Raw genomic sequence first — 23,711 nt, 5'->3', positions numbered from 1 at the left:
CAGCAATACTATTACTATTAGGCTGAAAAACAGCTTCTATCCCAGAGCAGTAAATATATTGAATTCTACTGCATAGTGTAATATTAATGCAATACAGTGACGTGCGGTGAGGTTGATACCTGGTGAGGCTCAGCAGGGCAGCAGTCGGCCTCGGCAGGGGGGGGTAATTTGCATCGCGGGAGCAACCAACCGCCCGGGTCTGCAGCAAAGGCGCTTGGTGGCTCCCGCGATGCAAAGTGCCCTGCTGCCCCCCGCTGTCCCGGCCTGCGTCCGCTGCTTCTCCAAGCTCCACCGCTGGAAGTCCCGGATCGCCTCTGGGGGAAGGCTGAGTGAAAAATGGAGCGAAGCTTCTCTGCGGCCTCCCGGCGCTGCCCAGAGGCTCTTGCAGGAGCACGTGTCAGCGGCCGGCGGCCTGGAGCGGCCCCGGCTGTGAGACAAGGGAGCATTTAAAGTAGCCGCTGCCGCCACCACCGCCCCGCCAGGCGAAGGAGGGGTGGCGGCGGCGGCGGCAGCGGCTGCTTTAAGTGCTCCCTTGTCTCACAGCCGGGGCCACTCCAGGCCGCCGGCTGCTGACACGTGCTCCTGCAAGAGCCTCTGGGCAGCATCGGGAGGCCGCAGAGAAGCTTCACTCCGCTTCTCACCCAGCCTTCCCCCAGAGGCGATCCGGGACTTCCAGCGGCGGAGCGTGGAGAAGCAGGCCGGGGCAGCGGGCGGCAGCATCAGGGATGGTGGGGCACTTTGCATCGCGGGAGCCGCCAAGCGCCCAGGTCTGCAGCAAAGAGGCAGCCTCCTCCTTCTCGCCCACTCCTCTCTCCTCTGAAGCACGCCCCGCCCAACGTAAGCGTGCTCAAGAAGACACGATTGGCTGCTTCCAAATCAGGAGGCGGGAGAATTAGTGCCTCTTTTCCATCTGAACCTCTTTGCCTTTTAACTCTTTATTAACTTTTAGAAGGCGAAAAATTCCTTATGGAAAAGAGGCCCCGAGTTCTCTCGCGTCCTGCTTTGGTTAACACTAAGCAGACACCAAGCCACTGTGAGCTGGAATCTGGTAGCAACTATCTTGGCTTTAATTATTTTAAAAAAAATATTTAAATTTCTTTCTTTTTCCTGAGGAGACTGCTGAGGCTCCGCCTCCCTTGCCTCTAGTGACTGCACGTCCCTGATGCAATATCAGGGGTTTTCAATTCAGTTGTACAAAGTGCAATGACAATAAAGTAAACTAACTAAATAAAGCACTGTGAAGCAGTATATAAGTCTTAAGTGCTAAGTGCTATTGCTAGAACTTAAGGAATATCTCAGTTCTCTGTAGCAAAGTATGACAATGGGGAAAATGTCTTCCTCCTCACAGTTGAAGTTCATGAAAATGGAGGGAGCTGCTCTTGTCATCTGCAATGTGGGGGTTGGATTGCAGTTTGTTTTCTTCCTTTAAATTTGCAAGAACACCTATACTGACAGTGCAGGATAACTGCCCTCCTGAAAGCGAAACAAACATAAATGCCATTATAATCCAAGACCAAATAGACATTTACACTAGGACAATGACACTATAATAATCAAAGATGAGCATCCTCATGGGATGATATTCAACTGAGGAAGAGCAGAGGTCAAATATAAATAAAATGGATGCTTATGATATGGCAGGACTAAAATTGATCAGTTAGATCAGATGCTAAGATGGTCAAAGATTATGTTCTGGAAACCAGTGAACAGAAATAATTTCTATTGGGTACTTTACATTGGAGAAGCCTTGTATCTTTTATTTCAAGAAGAATGAAGCAAATAAAATAGCGCAAAAATGAACACACCCAGGACTTCAAATGACAACATTTGAGGAAAATGGAGAAGTCAAGTGTTTCAAAAAAAACGTTTTGCTTTTTGAATATGCAAAAGGTTTACTTATGTAGGCTAATACAAAATATGGATATCTTTTAAAAATATGTTCCTGATATCTTTCCTAACAATAATGCCTTCTCCAGAGAGCTGGGTCTGAAATAGGATAATTTGTGCCTCAAATGATAAGTCTGGGTTGATTTGTTTGATGATCCATTAGTTTTCTTCATTATCTGCGGTATTCTCAAGAGTCTTCTCCAACAAAATTCAAAAGCTTCAATATTCTTCTTATCCTATATTCTTCAAACTCCAATTTTTTGCTTCCAAAGAGTATCATAAAGAGTATCATGACTTGCAGAGTTCTGATCTTTGTAGCCCTAAGCATGTTGTGTGACATTTAAATATTTTTTCCTTACCTTCATGAGTGCTCTTATCAAGTGCTAATCTGAGGCATATTTCTTGACTGCTTATTCCTTTACTCTTGATGGTTGATCCTAAAAGCCAGAAGCTATCGACCATTTTGATATCTTTATTGTCATGTCTAATTCTCATTGTTCTACCGGTGGTTGTCTTCTTTTTTTAGTGCATTTTTACTGCACCCCTTGACTTTTATTACTAAAGGGTACAGAACATTTGCCTTCTACCAGAATAGTATCCTCAGCATGGTGAGATTACTGATGTTTCTTCCACCCATTTTAAAACCATCTTCATTCAATCCACATTCTCCAAAAAGGGGACAGTATATATCTTTGTTGCACTCATTTGCCAACTTAGATTTCTTTTACCACATTCTGTCCACACTGTGGTTTCCTGACTTCTATATATTTCTCACAAGGACAAGGAAGTATTCTGGGATTCATTATGACTTCTATTTGGTATTCTTTAGTTTTCTCAATTCTCCACATTCACGATCAATAATCAGGTGAAATGATGCCCAATCAAGTGACAAAAAGTCAGAAGCAACCAGATGACCAAACAATAGCACTAGCATTAAGTGCCATCAAGTTTTAGAGACAACATAAATAGACCTGCCTATCTGTCCCTGATCCAGTTCTTCAAGTCTCCCCACAAGGTACCTTTTTTCCACCATAATAAAAACCACCTACCTTGCTGTGCTCTTCAGATTACCCTGGAAAATGTCTATCTACCCAGATATTCTACTGCTGCCATGAAAACTACATGGGCCAACCACTGAATCACAAGGAGTCAAGTCTCTTTAAAAGCAACCTCTGTCTAGACATTTATAGATGTGTAACACCTATATAAAAAAACTATGAATATAAACATGCAAGTCTCATTGAATTATTTTTGTTGAATGTATTACACTTGTATCCATGATCATGACCACTCTGCTACTCAATAGTAAACATAGAAAGAGCTTTCCCTGTAGGAATGGAAGGATGTTGGCAGCAGAGCCTTTGTGCATACAACATACCTCCTAACCAATCATTGACTTATTCATGAAAAGGAGCCAGCCAGAAAGCAGGACAATTCCATTCATTGTGCTAAACGACAACTCTGCCAGGTATTTAATCTCCTCTCCCTAAAATTGTATCTAAATCCATAATTTTAAAAATTGGTGCCAAAGATAAAAAATGCTTCAATAAATCAATCAATAAGAAAAAAACCCAATCACTTTTCAAAGTGAACCTGATTTGCAGCCAATAAAGAACAATAAAAAACCAATATGGAATAATTATTCTTTATTTTTTAAGACAATAAATACATAAAATAAAGACATTACACATTAGCTTTCTTGGATATTCTGTTGTATTCTTGCTAGCGAATGAAATGATTTACAAGACAAGGCCCTTCAGGCAACAAGATTGGAAGATTTATTGGAAGGAAAGCTCACAGTAGCAGACGCTAAAGGGATTCAACTACATTATTTTCTTCTGTGTACTTGAAGGTACTTGTAGCAATTATGATTATCTCATCAAAGAGAGTTAAGGCTCAACTTCGTGCTGCAGCTGTTTGAGGCTGTTCTGACTGTAGCTGTTTTCCAAGATATTCCCTACAAAAAGGCAATATGGACAAGGGAAGAGAAAAAATTATGGAAAGACTTAAATTAAGGTTTTCAGAAAGGAATAAACAACAAGAGGTAATGAAAAACAAGTATACAATTTACTGTCTTTTTGCAGTTCAGAGATACTACTTTTGAGAACATATTCAAATTTGAATTTTAAGTAAGGAAACCAAATATCTAAAAGAATTCATGCTACTTTATAATAGATGAGCATTGACAATACAATAGCTTTATATTTTATTATACATCATACAATAATTGCTTGGAAAAGGGGGTGAAAAATAAGGCATCGTGTGGTCTTTCTTCAAAGATTATAATGCACCAGCTTTGCTAGGAAAACCAGCATTTTTCTAGAATAAAATTAAGATATTCTGATCCTCTCCTCATCTCTGCTATACTATTCCACAACATCTGTGTACCTAAAAAGCCTTATGGAGACAGGGGGGCTCTCACATGGGGCTCTCACTTCATTCACTCCCCACAACTTCTTGGTATAGGTTGGATTAAAAAAGAGGCACTTCAAAATTATCCAGATCCAAAACTATGAGAATAGTCTCATAGCCAAAGTTTCACAGAGGAAGAACTATTTGTAATAGCTAGAGGTGATAAAATTAATCTTAGTTTATAAAGAACCCTGCCTCGGTAATGAGATTCAGCTAATAATGCCTCAATCTCAATTCCATTGTATTCCTGACTTTTTGGACTTTCAAATAAATGCTTTAACTTTTTTTCTTGACTTTGAGCTAAATGTTCTATCACTGATAGTGCTGCATGCATTCTAAGTAGCCACTGAAAAATTGCAGAAAAAGTAGAGCCCAAATAAAGTAGTATTGATTATGTTATGTCTGCTGCATAAGCAATAATGTTATTAAATTCTAGAAGCTGCCTGACAGGTTGTAGATTTTTTGTAATACAGATCCTAAAAGCTCCAGTTAATATGAATAAAATATGCACACAGGCTTGTATGAAAAACAAGTAGCCAAGTTAGTTATTTGTAATTTCTGTAATTAATATATTTTACTAGCTGTATTAAGAGAATATGTATTAAATAATATTTATATTTTATCAGTCAGATGCAGAGAGATTTCAAGGATAACATATTACGGAAGAATAAAATCTTGCAAGAAATTTCAGTAAAATATACAAGAAAATGTAAGCAAAAAGCCCAAATTGTCAACAAAAATCCAGTTATATGTTATTAAACATTGACAACTCACAAATACTGAGATGTACAAATAAACCCTTGTCAAGTACTGAAATATCATAAATGTATAGAAAAAAATAAACAATAAAAAGCCATACCAATCAATTTCAGTAATACTACTTTCATTTATTGGTGTGAATAACAAAAATAATCAGAATATTATTATTAATCACTGATACTTCATAATTAATTTTTACGATTCTTCATAATTAAGATTGAATGAATGAGAAAATAAATTCCTTTTGTCAATACAGAAATAAAAATTAGCAATCACATACCAATTATGAACCATCAACTTTTGCACAGCAAGTAAGGCATTGTACCGAACCTGCTGGTCTTCATGATGCATGTGATTCATCACAAGCTGTTTTCCACCAAGCTGTTCGATCACACTAAACAAAGAAAGAAAGAAAGCGAAAGGGTGGTGAGGTGTGTAAAATGACATGGGCAGATATATGATTGATATTACTTCCTCTTCCGATTTCTCACAATTAGAAATTTCAAATTATGAACTTGTAGAGGAGTCACCTTGTTCCAGATTCTAAATAGAAGGTAAAACAGTTCAGCTCTAAATAAATACACTTTAGCATTAAGAAAAGGATAATTAGTTTTCCTTACACAAAAATAGAAATGTAATAGCAGGCATGAAATCATCCGAATTCAGAGGCCATAGAAATGTATGTTCTTCAGATGGTTTATGGTCAAAATGGCATTCTCACTCTTCATTTTTCTGGCATTTATTAAATGCAACATGGAAGCTAGGCACCCATTTTCTCTTGAAATGGCTGCTTGAGGGGACTGACGTCAACACTGACACCCCTGATTTAAAAGCTTAACACAATTAATAGGACAGGTGTTGCAGGCATTTTATAGTTGCACACAACCATATAAAACTTCCATGTAAAATTGAAATAACTACTACAATAACTTGAAGCAGATTTAAGGAGTAAATTTTGCCTACCGTTTTCCTCGAGGGTAGTGCCGTACGTATTCTCCCACATCATGAGCAGCTACAGCCAAAACCTGGGGATCGTCTGATACTTCCAAAAGTTTTGTCAAAATTCTACAATAAAATTTTATGTACATAGCAAGATTTAATTTATTTATAAAATATTAGAATGTTTAAAATATTATAATATGCATCCAAGTACATATCAACTTACAACTTTACTAACCATATTAAAAGAATAAATTATCTTGTTAAAATATGAAATTATATTTCATTCCTTTGATTACAAATAATGAAGCATACTCTTCAGTGAATTTCTGAACAAAGGCATATTAGTATTTTTGAAAGTTGTCAACGTGACTCACACACAGCTAAACCTATTGATTTAATATGCATCCAAATTAGGTTTTAAAGCCAGAAGTCCAAATTATAAGATATAAAAAAATCACTGACAGCTGTAGGAACATACCAGTTTGAATGGATAATATAAATAAAATATTTTGGATTCACTGTAGAGATGTGCCATATTCAGATGGAACATACAAATACCAGTACTTGATGCTGATCTTTAATTTAATGTTATTTATTTGCATTTGCATGGAGACTGCATGAACCTTACACTAGCTCATTCCACAATCTTCAATAGTCTCCTTATGTTTCCAGGAAATAAGAGTTGAATATGTTTACATCTATATATGTTTGCTTCTCTGGAATTCAAAGTAGTGGTAGTAGAATTAGAAAGTAGAAAGTAGTAAAAGAATTAGAAGTAGAAATGAAGTACAAACATTTGTTCCATCTCATAACACAGAATTTATAAGCTAATACCCTTGTTGTAGCCTACATTTTAAAACAATAAAAATGTAATTTGCTCTTTCACAATCACAAATGCATGGTTTTAAAACAGGAGGGTTCCAGTAGGAATGCCAAAGACATTCCTCAAAACAACAGGGAGAAGGGATGCAATCTAAAGAATCACCCTCTATATTTTGTTTAAAGAGGAAGTGTTTCCCTGAAGTGAAATTTAAATTTCATCATGCCTAGAGGTTCTAAATGCAATTTTCATTATTCTGAGCAACACATACATTTCAATTGTTAAAGAAAAAAATGGGGGGAAAGGAGGGACTCTAGGAACGTACTTCAACAGTTCGTAATTCTTTTCATTTAATCTTACAGCATTCTCCCTCCAGAATTTCTCAGATTTGTGAACAGGACTCCATTCCAGTCTTCCCGACTTAAGCTCTGAACTATATTCATCAAAAGAACTGCAGAAAAATTGAAGATGTATTTAGGAACAAAAGATCCTTGAGAACAATATATGAATGCCCTATTGCCGGGATGGCGAACCTATGGCACGTATGCCACAGGTGGTACATTTGTCAGGGCATGCGAGGTGCTGCCCTGTCAACTGGCCAGCGCGCCTGTGTGCGCTGGCCAGCTGTTCACCCTTTTTTAAAGCCATTTTTTGCCCTCCCAAGGCTCCAGAGGCTTTATAGGAGCCTGGGGAGGGAGAAAAGAGCCTCCCCCGCCCCCAGAGGCCCCCCGGAGCTTCATGACCTTCCCTGAAGCCTCCAGAGCGCAAAAAAACGGCCCTATGGGCAAACCGGAAATTTGGGAATGGACTTTCGGTTTGCTCAGAGAGTCGTTTTAAGTGTTCCTGATGCTTCAGGGAAGCCTCCTGAAGATCCCTGAAGCCTCGGGAGCGCTCTAAACGACTCTCTGAGCAAACCAGAAGTCACTTCCAGTTTGCTCGTAGGGTCTTTTTTTGCCCTCCGGAGGCTTCAAGGAAGCCTCCTGAAGGTCCCTTTTTTTGCCCTCCCCAGGCTCCTATAAAGCCTCTGGAGCCTGGGGAGGGCGAAAAAAGGATGCAAAAATGGGGGTCGCGCCTGTACTGCACTGGGGGGGGGGGGATGTCACACATTGCATTATGGGTGCGGCATGCCTGCGGATGACCCCTCTGCACTGCTCCCACTTTATGGCATGCGAGCCTTTTTGGTTTGCCATCGCTGCCCTATTGCTTTTTTCACCAGACTTAAATAGCTGACCATTCCTAATCTTAACTACCAGACTAATTCAGGAAAACATTTTGTCATGTTTACTGGGTATTCTAGAGAATATTTTAAAAGTATTGGCTGTCAACTCCATTATGCTGAAAGTGTAAAATGGGCATAGGAACACTTACTCAAATGATTTACTCGTAAGACACTATTGACCTATTTTGGTTTCATGATATATTGATATGATATTACAAAGATGATTACAATTTAAAGTTATAAGTATACTTTTAAATTATATAGCATAAATATTGAACATATTATTATATAAGGAATTATGGAATCATCAAGCAAGGGGGCGAGCAAAAACAAATTACGGTACTCTTCAATATTGTAAAGACAGAATGATCCCAGAGTAACAATTTTGAATTAGTGATATGTATTCCCGTTCTGTTTATGAACTAGTTTGACATCAGTATAATAGGAAGATTGCCAATATTATTTCATGTGATTAAAATGTAATTGTGTATTCCAAAATGTTTTACTTTTTATGCTTTTCCTGTTTTTCAGTTGACCTTTTTATTTTTCTAAACCTCTATTTTAAAGTGATAAAAAAATTATATTTTGCTGTTCCTAGTACCAAAGAAAAAACTGCTATCCTGTTAAAGCTGTTTCTCCTAGAGTTATTGATTTTACAATTTCATTTTTAAAGTGGTGGTAATATTGTTGAGAAAAACCAGATTCAATATTCTTTGTTCTAAGACAGCGGTCCCAAAACTTTCTGGCCAGCCACTCGCAGGACCCAATTCTGAACAGCCATGGCTTGGTAGTGGGCCACAGCTCAAAGGTTGGGGACCCATGTTCTAAGAGACTGTTCTCTCTTGGAACATTTATCTTATCCTTCAAAATATGGATTTATAAGCTCTATGAAACTGACTCATTATCCAGTTATCTGAATCATAAAATCATCATTTAAATTTAAGAAGAGTTAACTATATTAATAATGTTAATCATCTTTATTAATTCTACATTATTTGGAGTTTTTGTTATAATGATGGATGTAATTGAAAGACTAATTGTGGTAGCAAAATTTACCTGAGATCCTGGACACTCTCTCCAAGTTTATCCAACAGAAATTTTATATCCTCACTTATATCTTCATCGTCATATTTCTGTTGCTCCAAATTTTCTAATTGCTTCAGTACTTTGCACTGGATCATTGCAAGAGCATATTCTTGGCGGGTTTCTCTCTCAGTGGACTTTTCTAGAAAATTCTAGGGGAGGAAATATAAGGAATTTTTAAAATGTCATCTATCATAAATGAAACATATATTATTTTGTGATTTATACCCATATATTTTAATATTTATAATTCCACTAAGCTGTTTCCTCCAGTAAGCTTACAAGACAAATTTTATACACTTTTACTTAAATTGATACCATAACAGCCAAGGAAACAAATAAAAAGATCAACATACAAATCAACTCACTGAAGACAAAATTGACCAAGCTCAAATTATCCTACTTCTGATACATTATGTGAAATACAATGTATACTCTTCTCTGAGAAAGACTCTATTGCTGGGAAAGATGAAAGGAAAGAGAGAAGAATGACCAGCAGCAAAGTGGATGGATTCAGTTACAATTGCAATGAGTGCATCGTTAGAAAATTTGAAGGATCAAGTTAGGAACAGATCATCAGGCAGAAAATGTTTTAAGGGGTTGCTAAGAGTTACCACCAACTTGATGGCACATAATCAACCCATCACCATTAGCAACATTTGCTCAGACCCTCAGTTTCTCCAAAACAATTTAGAACAAATGGTTTCCAATGGCTTTTAGCAGAATTGAAAAATAGAGATTTCTTTTCATTCTACAGCTACTGGAATGCCAATTTCTACTCTGAAATAATAAGTTTCCTTGCTTGTGAAAGTTGCATGAAAGGAAGGAGATTCTGAGTGTGTGAGTTAAGAGTATGAGATTCATTAGCACCAAATGATGGGTGCACAAGTCTTCCAGATAAAGGCATACTTGGCTTCACAACTTTAAATTCTGAAAATATTAAGGAAAAATTGTTTGGGGGACATGACATTTACCATGCAGTTTAATGCTGCATCTCTCTCTTTTTTTAAATACGCAATGTACAGTAAGTCCAATTCAAGGCTGTGGCACAATCCCCCTCCAATAGTCCCCCTATTGGGACACCCTGTCCCAAAATAAATATTGCCAACATACAAACCCATCTCAGGAATAGGGCCTTGTTATATATTGGAACTACAGTGAAGAAAAAACAACTGAGGCTCTTCCAGTTCCAAAGCCAACTCTTGCTTGAAAACAACACACACACACACCACAACCAGTTTCATCCAGTCAATGTGCTTCGTCCACTCACCCGAAATCCTGCCAAAATGATCCTTGTTACTTTCTCTTTTACAGACTCTTGAAGGATGTCAGATAAAACAGGAACAATATTGTAACGCCGCAAGTGTTCACACATTTGGGGACTGAAGGCCAAGAGCCAGACAGAGAAAATCATCTGATACTGAAGCTGGAAACCACACTTATTACTCAATACTCCCATTATGCTGGAGGGGGAAAAAGACATAGAAAATACAGTTCCTATCTAATCAGTCTCTATTTTGCCCTTATTCTCAAGATCTTGAAACGCTGGTCTCTCTTTTTTAAAAAAAAAGAGGGCAAATCATGTAGAAGCTGATTTTTAGAGTTGTAAACCACTTCAGCAATGACTATGGGAGGTATCTGTATTTTTTCTGGGTAATGAAATTACATGTTCTCCTGAAAGCTACAACTATTATTAGTTAAACTACTGAATTGCACTTATGGAATGTCTTGATTGAACATTCAACATGAGCATGTTTTCATCTAACTTAAATGTCGTCCAGCAACTCCTCAGCATTCAATACAATTTAATCCAAGTTTACTGTGAACAGAATACTAATTATAAATTAATTCAGATTTGTTTATAATCCATCGTGTCAGTGTTCCTGTCTGTAGTATAAGTAGTCTCCATTATTCTTTAAGTACAATCTTCTGCTTACCCACAGAGAATGTCTCTTTTAAAAGGCATTACAATGATATTCTTCTAAATCAGACATCTAAATATACCCAAAGAAGATAGTCCGCTAAAACAGCAGACACTGATATTTTTTTTCTTACAAATACTCACCAGTTTACTCCATCTGATTCTACCCATGCAAAACGGTATTCATTGACTCTGAGCATCAACTGCAAACATCCAGCAACACATTGGACATATTGTGAACTCTACATGAAAGAAGAATACACTTCCCTAAAGATATGTACATAATATGACTTCTTCAGTAAGTCATCTCCAATTGTTCATCAATCCTGAAATCAGAAGCTGGTCCAATACTAGAAATGCCTGTTGCTACTTTCAGGCTGGAGAAAGTTCAATTTAAAAAAACAAAACAAAATGTTCATTCTAATTCACCCAATATATTAAGCTTTTTATTAGTTTATTAAGACTTAAGGGTTAAATGCACAGTTAACATTTTTAATACTACATTCTTAAGTAAGTTGCAGTACTTTATTGAACTAAGGGCTTCTATTGTACCTATTGGCAAATGCATGTTAACAACATTGTCTTCTTTTTCTACAGACTCCTACAATCTATCCAAATACATTTATAAGATTTATTTTAAAAATACCCTATTTATCTCATAGGGAGTGTAAGGCTGATCTTTTCAAAGTAACAACTCTGAAAACACATTCTCTGCTGATTAAAATATTCATGTTTGAACTTAAAAAAAGCAAGAAGTATCCCAAGCCAGTAATGAATATGGATTATTTCAATCTTTCATACATTTATATAAAGAGAATAATAAACAAAAATTTGGTTCCATAATTAAACCAAAACAGATTATGATTTCAGAAGAACATCATCAAAAGTAAGTGCATTAGGTCCTTTCCAAGATTGAATCCAATCAACTAAAAAAGTCTCAGAACTGTTCTGAAGTTGAATTTGCATGTTCTTGCATGCCTACTTCACAGAGGTGACTGGTTTACAAATGTTCAGCATGCAACAAAGCTTTTTTACTACACAGTTTTGAAAGAACATCTAAAAAGTAGTCATGTAGTATCTTTCATGTAGAAGTAACCCACACAGTTGATTGATGTATATTACTGTGCAACAGGAAACTAAACAAAAGTATTTCATATACCTATATACATAAAGCGCGGCAGTGATGACGCGCGGTGATGATGTCGTGGCTTTAGTGGCGCGGTTTTATCACTGCTATTTTGACGAGCGCGGTTTTGTCGTGCCACGTCTCTTATGACTATCTACACACAAGTAAGTACCAAACCAGTTTACCATTTGCTACAATCTGTCTTCTGGCCTGAACTGGGTTCCCAGTTCTCATTGTAACATGCCATCCTTCAAGCATCCACACATCCTCCTCTTCCACAAAACTGACTCAGGGGTTAGAATAATCTAGACACAATTTGTAAAATATCTCAGTGCTGCATGCAATGCTACTACATTGGATCCTTAGATTCTCTAGGCCAGTGAATGCCAAAAAGGAGCACTCATCTGGGCCACGACCAGGAAGTGGAGCTGCCCAGGGGGCATACATGTGCCGGAAAATGAACTTCCAGTTTCCAATGCACGCATATGCATCAGCAAGCAAGTCTTCTTGTTAGTGCCATGCATACACACACACCAGTCAGCTGGAGGGTGTGCATGCTCATTCTGGAAAACGGAAGACCAGCTCTTCCAGTTTCTAGCACTTCTCCATACACAAAGGCCAGCTGATCATTGCATGTGCATGAAACCCGGAAGAGGAACGGGTGATGCCACGTGTGCCAGGCTCTAGGCCCATGATGGCGATCCTATGGCATGCGTGCCACAGGTGGCATGCAGAGCCATTTGTCAGGACACGGGAGGCGTTGCCACAAATTGGCCCTACAGGCAAACCAGAAGTTCAGGAATGGTGACCTCTGGTTTGTCCATAGGTCAGATTTTCGATCTCCGTAGCCTTCAGGGAAGCCTCCTGAAGGTCGAAAATCGCCCCTATGGACAAACCAGGAATCACCATTCCTGAATGTCCGGGTTCTCCGTAGGTCCATTTTTTGCCCTCCGGAGGCTTCAGGGAATCTCCTGAGGCCTCCAGAGGGCGTCTGGGGCGGGGGAGGCTGTTTTCACCTTCCCCAGGCTCATAGAAAGCCTATGGAAGCTGGGGAAGGTGAAAAAAACATGGCAAAAGTGGGGGAGGTCACTGGGGGGGGGTCACTCACATAGCATTATGTATGTGGCACGCCCTGTGCTCCTCCCACCCACATTTGGCACAGCAGCCAAAAAGGTTTGCCATCACTGTTCTAGCTAACAGCCTTGTTTTGCAAATTCTGACTGACAGGTTTCCATTAGGCACATTTTAATAGACACTTCAGTAAGATCTCAGACTCTTGAATATAAGATTTTAGAATAAAAAGGCAATTGAAAGAGAATTCAAATAAGTATTATTTCAAGAGCTGCCTACTAAAAAATATTTTAGTATATAATCCTGAAACTAAACTAGCTTCTATTGCAACCAAAAAACCCAAAGGTTAGTCCAGATCCAGCCTATATTCTTGAATAAATGTATACTTACATCAGTTCCAGGTTCATTAGCACTTCCAGTACCACGTAGTTTCTGGCATAAAACAAAAAAAGATATACTCCCAGAATTATTTTTATGTAAAGGAAATTTACACCAATTTTAAAAACTACAGAAACATAAAAGAAAAAGGATGAAAAGAAAAAAGTAAAAGAAAAAATAATAGAAAGGAAAGAAAAAGAAAAGTATCTAAAGAAGCAATTCCAATGTTTGCATCAATTACAAACACAATTTATGTTCTGAAGACTCAAAGAATAATTGGGTACGGCATATCCTATTTATTTCATTCTCATGTATGACCTTTTTAACCTGAAAATATTCACAAAAATACCCATTCAGTGAAGTCCATGAACTTCAGGAACATATTAAGATATTTCATACTGGAATCTTCTGCTTTGTTTCATTAATCAATAGAACAGAAGTCTACAAGTTTCTAGAGAGTTTGCTGTCATATTAAAATATAATAGCATTAGCACTTAGAGTTATATACCACTTCACAGTGCTTTACAGTATTCTCTAAGTAGTTTACAGAGTCAGCATATTTCCCCCAACAATCCAGATCTTCATTTTATTGACCTCAGAAAGATGGATGCTAAGTCAACTTTGAGCTGATGGGAATCAAACTGCTGAATTGCTAGCAGCCGGCAGTCAGCAGAACTAGCTTGCAGTACAGCATTCTAACCACTGCACCACCATTGCCCTTGATTATGAGTTCTGTGTTGTAACACACCCAGTAACTTTTCTTGACATAAAAGCTGATGGAAATTTCCTGGTTGCGTGATGCTACCTGGTAAGTACTCAAATACATTAGTTTCATGCATTTTTCAGGAGAACACCAGCAACAAGGATATCTCCATACATCCCACATTGACCAACTTTACTGAAGTCCGGTGAATGTTTGTATGCTCTTCACTTTAAAAAGATGTTGTCACTGAAAGTAACATAATTCCACCGATATATTAGATTCAGCCTAGAATAGTGATTTCTGTTAAGACTATTTTAATTGAAGAAATTTAATTTATAGATATTTTAAGTATGACTACATATACCTGTGAACTAAGCTGAGTTTTAATCCAGTTGAAGTAATAATTTAAGTCACTGCCTTCCATCAGCTCCCGTCCCCAAGCTGCTAGTTTAGCAATAATTCTGGCAGCCTGAAAAACAATACAGAAAACAGAACTTCAGTTCCTCCTAGAAGAATGTACTATTTTACAAATTTCAGATTTTTATTGATTGAAAGTTTACCATATGCACTGTGAAAAGATCCTGACGATTCAACATTGGCAGGAAATAAGACCATGCAGTGTTCTTGTCTCTCTTTGCATAGTCAAAGAAAATACTAACCCGCTGGTGATTCTCCTATTGAAAGGAAAAGAATAAATGAATTATTGATACCAGAGTGGAAGAATCATGACTGATATTTATATAAGATTTATTTCAAAATGGTTCCAGCAAGATAAGCAATGCATATAGCACACATAGAATTACATTTTGATGTTTAGCATTAAACATCAATCATAGCATTAGTGCTATGATTAGGTGATAAGAGTAAACTAGATCAAAGCAGATGATAATGCACCATTATCAACACTTCTTGCAGTCCATTTGTCATTCGATTCCCTTGCTGTTGCAATGTATCCATTATTGTAGCACTTAAAATGATCTACATTGAAGCATACAAAAGTGCTAGATTGAAAAACAGCCCCTCCCCCAAACAATTTAGTGTTTTGATAAAATTACACAAAATTAAAAATGCAAATGACTGCGACATTTAGCAAAGTCACACTACAAAAATATGCTGTTAAACTGCAAGACACAAAATTCATTGGAATAATACCTAAGAATAAAAAGATCATTTATTAATGCAAATGCTACAAAGACATTAAGTTAACGTTATTTGTTTTATAGGATTTAAGCAAAGAGAAGGAATTGATAAAACAAAAGTAATTTAGTGTCTCTGGACATGTGCATCAAAAATAAAGGTGCCTATGAGAGTAGAGTAGATACTATTTCCAGATTACCATGACCTTATATTATGCCTGGAAAACAACTGTCAATAATTCCTTTTAACGTAAGTATGGCATACCAATTAGCAGTCAAGTTCTGCATTTTTCACCAATCAAAGCTTCTAGATCCAAATAATTCTGAAGCAGCTCTAGCCAAAACTGTTGGCTGGATGGGATAGTAGGTCGTAGTCCATAATATCTGGAGGATACTAGGTTGATTACCCTTTACTGTATAGGATGGTGAAAGTCCTGCTTATTGAGAAGCAGTTTAACAATCACATTCAACTTTCTTTGGTGCATTTTGCAAGTAGATCAATTGAAGCATTATTTGCTTTCAGAAATTTCAAGATAAAAATGTAATCATGCCACACTGTAAAAAATGGCTGAAGTATTTTTTAAGGGATCCTACTCACAGGAATTGTAATCGGCTCAGCATGGGAAAGTGGATATAAAGTAAAAAGCCAGCTATACTGCAATAAGAAACCTGCGTATCAATTAGTTAATCATGAAAATAGTTAATGAACCTACCTGCAGCATATCATCAACCATAGTTAAAATGTACTGAACTGTCTGTTCCTTGGAGATATGAGTCATCAGACTTATGAATGTTTTAGCACACTAGGAAAAAAAAATATTTTTAGATGTTTTTATTCTCATTTTGCTCTGCATTTCTGCAAGCAAAGGCTGTACAGTGAACATGAAAACAATCTTAAATTGTTGGATCAGAATATTCACATGTATTGATTTGCTAGAATGCTTTCATCAAGCATATTATTATTGTAAAATTCAATTCATTCAGTTATCACCAAGAAAATTGGACTTTATATGGAGGCGCAATAGCTTCATTCTTCTCTTCAATATAGAAAAATAAACACTGCATATATTCTGTCACTTCTAATTCAGATTCATAGAGACTAATGTTTACTGTGATTCATAAGAGGAATAGCAAAGACCTGCCCCTAAAGTAAATTATGTATGTCAAACCATATTAACCAAATGGAAATATGCTGAAATGCCAATTTGATTTTCAAAAGTAACTCGGGGAAAAACAAACAAAATTATTTGTAGCCAAGTGCTTTGGAAGCTTGCCTCTTTCTCCTTCACTGTTCCAAAAGATCAGAACTATGACACTTGAACATTAAGAGAAACAATATTGCATTTACACACACAATTATATTAACATGCACATTTCTTAAAACAGTATCCTTAATTGATTTTTGCTGGTGCAGAATTTAATAAAATAACTTAATAGAACTATGAATATATGGACACACATGCAAAGAAATCGTTCTGACACTCTCTCACTTATGCTACCCTCCACAAGCTTTCTTAGAATATTCATAAATGTTTTACTAAAATGGGGGAGAAGGGGGAAAAATCCCTTTAGATTCCTTTGCAATAAATAATTGTGTACTTAAGGGATGCACAAAATGTTACATTACAAGTGTAGGCATAGTGAAAAGTTTCAAACTCAAAACAGTGCTGCCTTTAGTTGGGGTCATTTTGAGTTCTTACTATTTTCTGTTAGGTCAGAACAGCTGTTTCTAACATATATTTAATAAAATTATTTAATTAAGAGCCATAGTGGCATAGTGGTTAGAATGCACCACTGCAGCTAACTCTGCTGACTGCAGGCCGCCAGCAGTTTGGCAGCTTCATTCTCACCGGCTAAAGGTTGACTCAGCCTTCCATCCTTCTCAGGTCGGTAAAATGAGGACTCAAATTGTTGGGGGCAATATGCTGACTCTGTAACCTGCTTAAGAGAGGATTGCAAAAGCACTGTGAAGCTGTAAATAAAGTGCTATTGCTATTTCTATTGCTAATTTGAACTTAAAATATTTCAAACTGAATTATTGTGCATACAACAATGGCATAGTTTTGCTGTTAATAACACACCAACACATATTGTTGGACTATGGTGTTGTTGGACTGGGGTTAAACTACAAGACCTCCAAGGAATCTTCCACTCCTCTGATGATTCTATGATCTAACAAATAAAGTAACAATCTATTTACCATAGCATGGCTATTAAAGAGTAAAAAAACAGCATGTAGCTTCAGTTTTACTATCTATAATAGCAGTGTGTGGCACAACTATCACATGTTTGTTAACTGTCTTATTATGAAGCTTGCTGGCATAATAGTAGTGGAAAGTATTATAAGGGTAAATTCACATATGCATAACTGCATGTCACAAATTAAGCATCACATATTCCAGGTTTAGGCAACCAGATTATTCTATACAATTTGAATTTTAATGCCTACTAGCATGGCCAATGATACAGGACTGTAGAATATAATATACAACATACAACATGAGATTGTAACAGAGAGCACCAGATTATTTTTCCATGATAATCATTTTTTTTCATGAAAATTCAGTAATTCTGATTTAAACAGTTTGTGCATCTGCTATCAATTACTGAGTGTCAAAATGTGAATCAGTGACATACAGAGATATGTAATTTATCTTCTAGAAAGCCATATCAAATAACAAAATGTGAATACTGTTTCAAGATTATTAATATCAGCATAATAACAATAATTTGTAAAAAGGTACTCAAGTAAAAATATTGTACTGCTGAATAACTTTATTGTGGTGAAATACCACAAAAGTTAATAGGATTTATTCCTAATTTGAGAAGATGTGATATGATGTGATGTGATGTAATGTAATGTAATGTGAAATATATAGATTAACTGCTATTCCCTGGAGAATATTTGTCAGGGGCACACACTATTTTAAACTGTCAAAATAACATTGCTTTGTCACTATTAATAATGTAAGTAGTTTGGAAAAATTGTGACTACAGCATATAAGAACAGATCTACAAACCTTTCCAAACCAAAAGAAAAATGCAATTCAGAACAATTCAACAATTCATAACACTGAATAATTATTTGCCCCACAGAAACTGTATTACTTGATTGCCTTCTCTTTGTATTAATTCTTGCTTTTCTTCTGGAGTCCGTTTTTGTTCAAATCTTTGAATGAATTCACAGTCTTCTCCTGAAATCATTAACCCTCTACAAAAGAAAAAAATATATTCTTTTTTAGCACTTCTGGTTTGTAGCTTTCATTTATTTCTGCCTCAGAATTCCCACAATTGCTTCTAAAATCACTTATATGTCTTTCTGAATATATAACTGATTAAAATAAAGTAAAAGAACAATCTGCTATTCCAAAAACCTGGTTTTAGCTACAACTGTCAATTTACTTAACATTTTACTAGAGGTGAGGTTCACAATAATATATACTACTACATTGAAATATCCTATTACTAATAACTGACAAATCATTTTTGCCAATTTCCACTGACTCAAGATTTTTCCAGACCTTTAACGGTGTTCTAGTTTCCAATAATACATATACTCTATGTAACTATTTAAAAAAAATTATGCCACTTATAACCATTTATACCCAGTTCAAAACTTACTGTAGATACAACTGCCAATTTACTTTATTAGCCCGAACTTCAGCTGCTTTAGCAGCAATAATATTGGTGGGGACAGCAGCATCAACAGCACCCCGAATGTCCATAATTACTGTAATTTAAAACCTATTAAGGAAACAAAGATAAATATGAGTTTGCCATAAAGCTGAACAATGTTTCAGTCAATACATGATCACTGAAATCAGTTTACTTTCATTGATTTGAAAAGCTAAATTCCATTGCCTGTTTTGCAATTTCTTGATTGGGGTACTTAATTACTTGATTGTTGATCTGAAGTTAATTAACTTCAACAATCAAAAAACAAGTAAACAATATCCCAATCGAGAAACTGCCAAAAAGACAACAGTAAACAGCCCCAATCAAAGAATCTCTAAGACCTCCCCCACAACACTGATAGGTAAGCCATCAGAATATAAATTGACAGCAAATGGCACTCCTTACTAGCACTGATGGTGTTATCTAGCTTGGGTAATGAAACATCTGCAAGAAAACAAGCAAGCTCAGAAAGCACCAAGGACCTCTCAATTAAACTCTGTGGGTGGGTGTGTATGTGTGTGTGTTTGTTTGTTGCTTTAGTTTTACTTAATACACCGTAATATACATAATAAAATTATTGAAAAAAGGTTTATACTAATATATATGGCATAGATTTTAAAATATATTAAAAGGGAAAGCACGATGTTTTGTGCTTCAAACAATAGTTTTATATTTACTACTATTTAAATTATGAAAATTAAACAAATAATTCCCTGGCTGAGATAAAACAAACCAAGAAATCTATTTAATTCAATTATTCAACTTTTGAACTACTATCAAAAGTTGTTATAAACGAAAATGTTACACACTTCATAAAATTAATCATCCTGTGTTTATGCTATATTATTAACCCAGATTGACAAAGTTCCATATTATGTTTGTTATAGAAAATATATTATTTTTAGCGTACAGTCCCACTTCATCCAGTAAGAAGTGAACCAGACTTAATGTAGTGGCACCAAGTTTCGGAACATTTTAATAAAAGCCATTTTTGTTTTCTTACAGAATTCCAATTGGCGTTAAACTATTTGTACAAAAATGCACTCTCTCTGAAATAATTATTTGATACATAATTAGTATGGCTTGTTTGAACTATGTTTTTAATAGCTGTAAATTGGGAGAGTATTGTTTTTATTATTTACAATGTACTTTATTGTGGTTACTTTTTCTTGGTTAAATTTCTGTAAATTGCATGTAACAATTTACTGGAGGAAACAAAATAATGTGCAGAATACCCTCCCATTATTACAGATTATTACACATCTGTTACCAAAATAAAATTCTTATTATTTATTCAACAGAGATCCCTAAGAAAGAAAATAATCCCAACTCAAGTTTCCACATCCAATTCCATCTGGGAACCAGCCATTGGATTTGGTTCTTCTTATTGTTTCATATTTTAAAATTTGCATTTCAAACTAAAGCTTTCTACACATGCTTTTCCGAAATTAAGTGCAATTGATCACAGAACACAGCCTATTTTTTAAAAAACATGGACAAATTGTATTTAATACCCCAATGTAATATCAACTGTTTATGCTAACATAGAAAAGCAGAAGCACAGCTAAATATCATTGCACCAATGACCTTCACCATTTCGTTTCTCCTCAAATAGTTTCTGGCCTACTCTTGAGTTCCTGATGCCAAAACAAGTTTTTCGTTTTTATTGCATCAAGTCATGACTGGGGCAGGATGTTGTTCAGTACTGGCCAACTCTACCTGACCAAACCAGCTGAAACTGTATTGCCGCCATTTAACTATATGCAAAAACCAGATTAAACCTTCCTTCCTTCCTTTCCCCTGCAAATACACATCTATTATTGGATGAAATAGCTATTACTGCCTTTTTCATTAAAAACAAAACAATGCTAGCAAAAAGCAAGGTTTAATTCAGAGAAAGGCAGCTGCAGGAATGATCTGGCCTAGGATTTGTTCAGAAGAACCTAGCAAGTTCAGCTATATTGCCCTGCAAACAATCTGTCTCTCTCTAAAAGCAGTGTGGTAAGAAATACAAGAAATACATTCTATAGGGAAGCCACTGTCTGAATATTAAGAGAGCTGAAAAATCAAGAAAATCATATTAATGAGTTCAAAGTTTGTTTTATTACATCTACCCAGTATAATTGCTTTTAAAGCATCTGACCTATCTAACTTATTCTTTCTATAGGAAAGCCACTGTCTGAATATTAAGAGAGCCGAGAAATCAAGAAAAACATATTAATATATTATTGTTCTTCAAAATAGGGCAAGGAAAAAACACGCTCGAGAGCAGCAAGGTGGCAAAGAGCCGCCGCCTTGTGTGACCTTCCCCTGCTGGGAAGCCTAAAGGATCTGCGCAAGGCGTTAAATTGTGGGGGGGGGGGGGGTTGTCTCTGCAGGGCCGTTTTTCAGACGGCTACAATATACTGCTGGCCACGGGTTGCTTGGGAGCGAGGAGCAAGGCCGTTTACTTTTCCTTCCTCTCCCGAGTTTCCCGGCGACAGCAACGTCTAGGTGAGCGAAGCTGCGCAGAAAGACAGCAGAGGCGCCTTCTCACCTTCCCGCTGCCCGCTAACGCTAAGCTTCCCTGCACAGGTGCGAGGAAAGCAGCCCACGACCCGCTCTACCAAGCCGGGGTGGCCCTCGAGGGGAGAAAGCGCTATGAAGCCTCACCTCTCTTGGCGAGCCGCCCACGGAAGCCCCGGGATCGCGACGACGAACGATTCGCAGTCAACCACCAAGCGGACAAAGCAGAACAGACGCTCCTGGTCATATGACAGACTTCAGCTGACAGCCCCACTGAATGAGCTACGGATACCGACAAGGTCTCCGAGAGCGGCGCGAGCTCCTCTAAAGCACTACAGAGATCGGCGTGCGTTGTGCGCTAGGCCAGGAGTCTGCAAACTTGGCAGCTTTAATGCTTGGCTGGCTGGGGAATTCTGGGAGTTGAAGTCCACAAGTCTTAAAGCTGCCAAGTTTGCAGACTCCTGCGCTAGGCAAACTGGCGTCATCTTCCCCTTTCGGGGTATTGCGAACCACAACTCCCAGCATCCATAAGAAACGTGGTGTTTTCGCTCTCGCTCTCTGTCTCGTTTATATTAAAGATTTTTTCTAAGGAAGAAAGGGCGGGGATTAAAGAAAAATAGAAAAGAAAAAGCAGAGAAGTAGCTTCCGATCTTCATACCAGTTATAAGTACAATTACAAATTTTCCTCTTCGCTTATTACATAGTTACAACATAACTTCCTTCCTTCTATAGTCCATATACTATCTAATGTGTAAAACACCTTTTTTTCTGTCTCGCACAAAAAGTCTACAGTGGGTTTCCAATGAGCAGTAAACGTAGATACGGTGTTTTTTTTCCTCACCAATTAAATTCAATTTAGTTTTCTCAGTAAGTTCTATTATCTTCACCAACCATTCTTCCATTGTAAGTAATGCTAAATCTTTCTAACTTTGTACATACAACGATGATGCTCGTCCATCGTGTTCGAACAGAACCTTGGCATCTAACAGGTTGTGGACTTTCCACGATGTGTCCACAGATGGCTGGTAATGCCTATATGTTGGGCAGTACTTTGTACATATAATAATCTTGCTTCAGTTATCATGTACAAAGTTCCACAACTTTCCTTCCAACTGTCCATCTCATCCAAAGGAAAACTGTTGTTCTCAGGTGTAGGTGAATCTTTAAAACCCTCTGAATCAGTGTATAGCATTTGAATTCAAATTTTCTAGCTTTTTTAATAAATGTTTGTTGGATTATGCAAAAATATGATAAAACATGATAAAAATAAGATGTTCACATTTCCAACATAAATTTGGAGTGCATTTATACATTCTTAGACAATTTCTCTAGTGATATATTGTATACCAATGGTACATCAAGTAAGAATTTTCTTTAAGATTATAACATAAAGTGCATTTCAGTCAAATATGTCAGATATGTTCCATCTATATATTATAACCAAGAATTTAGCTCACTTTGTCATACATTCTTTCACTTGTTCTTATGTTTCAAACTTCAATAAAAGTTTATACATTTTGATAACTACGTTTCAAAGGTGCTTTTCAAAAAGTGACCGGATTTTGTTTCTTAGTTGAAAACTTTTTTTCTCATCCAAGAAGCTTCTTCGATTCTGTGAAACATTTTCAAGAAAAAAAACTTGTTTTTCACAAAGCAGCTTTGGGACAACCATGACCTGAATGACTGAGAATCTCCATAAACATTAACAACTATGTTTTTATCATTTGTACACAATTCTGCTCCAAACTCAGTCTTACAAAATTCTCTTTTTTCCCACTTTAAATCTTTCTAAAAATTGTAAACATGATTAACAACTATTTCCTTCCCTCTGCCACCAGTTTGCCCTTTGATTTTATTTTACATTCCCTTGAGAAAATTCTCATATTTCAATTAAAGTCATTTCTCCTTGCCTATTATTTCTCATCTACAAAATGCTTCTTGTGCTGAGATCCATGTTCATGGGCAAAACCTGGATTTGTATCTATTCCATAGTCTCAGTATGGCATTTCTAACAATGATTTTTAAAATCCACATTTACCCGTACTTTATTGTAACATAAATATCCAGGCCACCC

General features: G+C 36.8%; 1 protein-coding gene across 1 annotated transcript; it reads right to left on the bottom strand.

The window, feature by feature from the left end:
* Nucleotides 1-3,518: 3,518 nt before the first annotated feature.
* Nucleotides 3,519-21,986, bottom strand: ATP6V1H (ATPase H+ transporting V1 subunit H). Its single transcript, XM_014060057.2, has 14 exons — nucleotides 21,785-21,986; nucleotides 19,079-19,201; nucleotides 18,566-18,668; nucleotides 16,171-16,260; nucleotides 14,882-14,995; nucleotides 14,686-14,790; nucleotides 13,631-13,672; nucleotides 11,188-11,285; nucleotides 10,393-10,585; nucleotides 9,096-9,274; nucleotides 7,146-7,271; nucleotides 6,022-6,123; nucleotides 5,339-5,452; nucleotides 3,519-3,844 (listed from the first exon to the last, which is right to left on the bottom strand). The coding sequence occupies exons 2-14, from the start codon at nucleotides 19,180-19,182 to the stop codon at nucleotides 3,784-3,786; spliced, it is 1,431 nt and encodes a 476-aa protein (XP_013915532.2). The 5' UTR covers nucleotides 19,183-19,201; nucleotides 21,785-21,986; the 3' UTR covers nucleotides 3,519-3,783.
* Nucleotides 21,987-23,711: the final 1,725 nt, after the last annotated feature.

This window comes from Thamnophis sirtalis, unplaced genomic scaffold (assembly GCF_051295495.1).
Source record: "Thamnophis sirtalis isolate CommonGarterSnake01/CBP01778 unplaced genomic scaffold, rThaSir2_p1.2 scaffold_2, whole genome shotgun sequence".
Classification (NCBI taxonomy): Eukaryota; Metazoa; Chordata; class Lepidosauria; order Squamata; family Natricidae; genus Thamnophis; species Thamnophis sirtalis.
This window is presented reverse-complemented; position numbering and strand designations above follow the sequence as displayed.